The sequence below is a fragment of the Denticeps clupeoides genome, chromosome 5 (assembly GCF_900700375.1).
Source record: "Denticeps clupeoides chromosome 5, fDenClu1.1, whole genome shotgun sequence".
NCBI lineage: Eukaryota > Metazoa > Chordata > Actinopteri > Clupeiformes > Denticipitidae > Denticeps > Denticeps clupeoides.
The window spans coordinates 11911563-11916751 of NC_041711.1; the positions used below are offsets into that span (position 1 = coordinate 11911563).

General features: G+C 44.7%; 1 protein-coding gene across 1 annotated transcript; it reads left to right on the forward strand.

Moving 5' to 3' along the window:
• Positions 1 to 1700: 1700 nt before the first annotated feature.
• LOC114790768 (interferon-inducible GTPase 5-like) lies at positions 1701 to 3435 on the forward strand. Its single transcript, XM_028981092.1, has 2 exons — positions 1701 to 1859; positions 2022 to 3435. The coding sequence occupies exon 2, from the start codon at positions 2024 to 2026 to the stop codon at positions 3161 to 3163; it is 1140 nt and encodes a 379-aa protein (XP_028836925.1). The 5' UTR covers positions 1701 to 1859; positions 2022 to 2023; the 3' UTR covers positions 3164 to 3435.
• The last annotated feature ends 1754 nt before the right edge of the window (positions 3436 to 5189 follow it).

Sequence of the window (5189 nt, forward strand, 5' to 3'; positions counted from 1 at the left end):
TCTTTTTTTTTTAGTTTAACGGTAAATAATGGGTATATAATATTCCTACTCAAAAAATTTAGCACAAATTTAAGACATCCTAAATCTGAATGATTTTTTTTATTTTTTATTAAATACTTTACATAGTTGAATATCTGAGTGGTAGTAGCCTAGTGGGTAACACACTCGCCTATGAACCACAAGATCCAGGTTCAAATACCACTTACTACCATTGCGTCCCTGAGCAAGACACTTAACCCTAAGTTGCTCCAGGGGGGGACTGTCCCTGTAACTACTGATTGTAAGTCGCTCTGGATAAGGGCGTCTGGTAAATGCTGTAAATCTGAATGAATGTGCTGACAACAAAATCACAGCAATCAAATTCATCTGGATTTGGAGTCACATTCCAAATTGTGGAAAAACACACTACAGACTGATCCAACTTTGATGTCATGTAAAACAAGTCAAAATGTCCTCCATGTTTCTGTATGACCTCGCTACAAAGCCTGGGCTCCTGATGAGGTGGCAGATGGTCTCCTGAGGGATTGCCTCCCAGACCTGGACTAAAGCATCTGCCAACTCCTGGACAGTCTGTTGTGCAACATGGCGATGGTGGGTGGAGACGTGATTCCCCAAATGTGCTAAATTGGATTCAGGTCTGGGGAACAGGCAGGCCAGTCCATAGCATCAATGCTTTCATCTTGCAGGAACTGCTGACACACTCCAACCACATGAGGTCTAGCATTATCTTGCATTAGGAGGAATTACTGCCAAACGGTCATGCTGGAGGAAGTTGCAGGCACCAGAACGTTCTCCACAACATCTCCAGTCTCTGTCACGTCTGTCACATGTGCTCAGTGCGAACCGGCTTTCATCTGTGAAGAGCACAGTGCGCCAGTGGTGAATTTGTCAATCTTGGGGTTTTCTGACAAATGCCGAACGTGCTGCACAGTGTTGGGCTGTAAGCACAACCCCCCACCTGTGGACGTGGGGCCCTCATACCACCATCATGGGTCTGTTTCTGACAGTTTGAGCAGACACATGCACATTTGCAGGGTTCTGTCAGTGTTCCTCTTGTTCCTCCTTGCACAAAGGCGGTGGTAGCATCCTGCTGCTGGGTTGTTGCCCTCCTTCAGCCTCCTCCTTTTTCTCCTGATGTACTGGCCTGTCTCCTGATAACGCCTCTATGCTCTGGACACCACACTAATGGACACAGCAAACCTTCTGGTCACAGCTCGCATTGATGTTCCATCCTGGATGAGCTGCACTACCTGAGCCACTTGTGTGTGTTGTAGATTCCGTCTCCTGCTACCACTAGAGTGAAAGCATCAGTCAGAAAGCATAGGAACCAAGAAGTGGTCTGTGGTCACCACCTGCAGAACCACGCCTTTATTGGGGACGTCTTGTTAATTTCCTATCATTTCCACCTGTTGTCTATTCCATTTGCACAACAGCATGTGAAATTGATTGTCAATCAGTGTTGCAGAAGTGTGATTGACTTTGATTTACATTGTGTTGTTTAAGTGGTTCCTTTTTTTTGAGCAGTGTACTTAATGATTTCATTATGATTCCATATAATTTTGAGGCCTCAGCATGCCAGTTGCTGCAGGACTGATGAGCACTGATGGGTTTGTATGTGAATAAGTGTGTGTGTCTGTGTGTGTGTGTGTGTGTGTGTGTGTTTGTGCTGGATTAAGGGTGGGATTAGGGGATTAGAATGTTCCACCTACGACGGAGAAACTTTAAATAGCGACTCACAGACAGAATGCAAGGTCAGTGTTTCTGGAAACTCTTCTCTCTGTACTTTATGCTTGCATTCTCCATTTGATTGGGTTTTTGCTGCTTGTCATTTAAAGGATTATTAACATCCGAGAACAGAGGTGAGAAACTTTGTGTTCTTACTTGTTAATAGAGTTGATAAAAGTGTTTCTCTACATAAACAAGGATATAAAGGGTACAAATATTATTTTGCTAAAGTTGTGGAATTTGTTGATATGCATAAAATATTCCATAAAATTCACTTGTTCTAAAACACTCAACAGACATGGCTGATGTTCTGAAGGGTCTGAATCTGCTAGAGACACTTAAGGACTCCATCGAGAAGAACAAGCTATCAGATGTGAGGGACGCTGTGGAGGACTTGCTGATCAGCCGCCTCAACATTGGTGTGGCAGGGGAAAGGGGGCCTGAGAAAGTCGCCTTTATAAACTCACTCCGGGGCCTTGGGGTGGAAGACGAAGGGGCGGCCATCTTTCCCTCCACCGGACCCCCAGAAGAACTAGCCATGTACCCCAACCCCAAAAATGCTGATTTCCGCCTCTTTGATTTGCCCGCTGTGCCCACCAAGCCAGACTTTGATCCTGAGGAATACATGGAGCGTTTCAAAGTTCAGCGCTACAACGCCGTGCTCATGACATTTACAAAAGACCTGCATCCCAACAGCGTGGCTGTGTGGATGGAGACTCGGTCCATGCAGAGGGACACCATCTACTTTGCCCTCTTGGCATCTGAGAAAGACACGGACGCCACTCTGGATGCCAGGCGAAAGGTCAGCGTCGAGCTGCTGAAAGCACAAGGCGTCGCCCGACCCAGGGTCTTCGTCCTGCGGCCGGCAGCTTTAGAGAAACTCGACTTCCCTGAACTGCTGAAGGAGATGGAGGGAGACCTCCCCGAGGTGCGGGCCCACGCTCTGCTGATGTCCCTCCCTGCTTTCTCTGCCGACATCGTCACCCGCAAGAGAGATGCTTTCAAGGCTCTGGTGTGGGCAGCTGCCTCGCTGTCAGGCGGGGTGTCAGCCATCCCCGTTCCTCTGGTGGCCTCCATGGTGGACGCCAGCGTGGGCCTGCGGATCCTGAGCAAGGCGCAGACTTCACTTGGCCTGGATGACGAGTCGTTGGACAGACTGGCGCGTCAGCGGGGTGTGGATGCCGGGAAGCTAAAGGAGCTGCGCTCCTGTGCGCTGTCTGCTGAGGTCACCAAAGCTGAGGTGAAGAGACGCCTGTCGGTGGCGGAGAAGAACACAAGCACCAACACCACCCGGCTGATGGAGATGGCCATGCCGCTCAAGGCTCGCTCAGTCAGCCACTCCTTCACGGTCATGCTGCAGGCTCTCAACAGTGCCATCGATGACATGGGGGCAGACGCTGAGAAAATAGTGGCAGCAGTCATCGGTGCAGAGAAATAATATTTTTATTTTCACTGAAGTCTTTAGGATTAGTCCCTGCAGGAAATTAGAAATGCATGGAAAGGAACCACGGAACCACGGAACCACTCTAGTAAACTCGTAACCAATAATCTGCGATCTATAGATTTCTTTTGCTTCATATAACATAACACTTTTTTTATGTGTAACCTGAGATTCACTCTATCGTTTGAGTTCATCTGATTTCTTTTTAACACTGAAAGCACTTAATGTCTGAAATAAACTTTTTGAAAATAAACCTTACTTTCACTGAATTTAGGCATGATGAGGCATATTTGTCAAATTCTTCTCTTGACAGACCTGTTTCAGCTTTGAATCAAGTTGTTACTTCACACCCTCTTCTTCCCTGCGTGTGCACTTGGTCTCACTGAGTAGTGAACATATCTATCTGGTCCATCTTATCCTGCATCTACAGTTTAAAATATTAAATAATGAAACTGCAATCTAAATACAAAAAATAATTCCTGATCATTCTTTAGACAAGGAGCATAATATGAATTAGAGTACAGGCCAAAGGTTTGGACACACCATTCAATGTATTTTCTTTATTTTCATGACCATTTACAGTGGTAGATTCTCAATGAAGGCATCAACACTATGAATGAACACATGTGGTGTTATGTACTTAACAAAAAGGTGAAAGAACTGCAAAACATGTTTTATATTAGCTGTGAAGATTCTCAGTCACATTACATGTTGCAGATGTAGTAATATTAATACTGTGGTCTAGAGTTCCTGTATGCCAGTTTTAACAGGGGGGAACCATATGTTCTGGGTACCAGTAAATATTGTTCCCCCCTATTATTTAAGATAAGAAGTATGGCAATGTCTGAAAATCACTCAGGTACATAATTACATGTTGCTGATGTAGTATTGGTGGAGGGGCGGTTATATCCTGGGTACCTGGCAAAAATGTTCCCCCTAATTTTTAGGTAAGGTGACCAGACGTCAGATAAAAAAAGATTATAATTTATTAGTCCCACAAGTTGGAAATTTACATTGTCATGGCATAAAAAGACAGTACAAGAGCAGCAAAACATAAATATCATAGAGAATATAGCAACTACGTAATATAAGAAGGGCAGTGGTGGCCTAGCGGTTAAGGAAGCGGCCCTGTAATCAGAAGGTTGCCGGTTCGAATCCTGATCCGCCAAGGTGCCACTGAGGTGCGACTGAGCAAAGCACCGTCCCCAAACACTGCTCCCCGGGCGCCTGTCACTCAGGGTGATGGGTTAAATGCAGAGGACAAATTTCACTGTGTGCATCGTGTGCTGTGCTGCTGTGTATCACATGTGACAATCACTTCACTTTAAAAAAAAAAGTTCACTATACACTAAATAGTGTGAGAAAACAGTTGATGAGTTTTCAAAATATCTGTGTGTATATATATATATATATATATATACACACACACACAATATATTAGTGTTATATATATATATATATATATATATATATATAACACACGCACACTAATATATTGTGTGTGTGTGTGTGTGTGTGTATATATATATAACAGCATTTATATGATAAATGCTGTAAATGTAAATAGTGAGGATTTAGGAGGTGAACCGTGCTTTTTTTATAGGTTTTGGGTGGCCGGTCTCGTGACAATAAAAACATGCCCGACCATCACTAAATGAAACGGGCGAAGATCGAAATACGTTTCGATCCCGTCGGAAACTCCCATCCCGATCTGGTTTTCGTAAGACTGAAGAAAACACTACCTTATGAGTAAGCACGAATTCATCTGCGCAGACACTTTCAGATGAGTGGCAACAGCTTCCGGGACGCAGTTTTTAAATTCCTCCAAAAGGATTAATTCACGAAGCTGTTCCCACGTACTGACCTTACTGGAAACATACCACCGGTTAAACAAAGCTTCTTTCTCTCTGGCAAACTCCACATAAGTAATCTGAGCACCTTTCCTAGACTTCCGGAACTTTTGACGGGGCGCTTAAGGTCCCCATGTTCCTCCTGGCGCGCGCTGATTTCATGTCGTGACGTC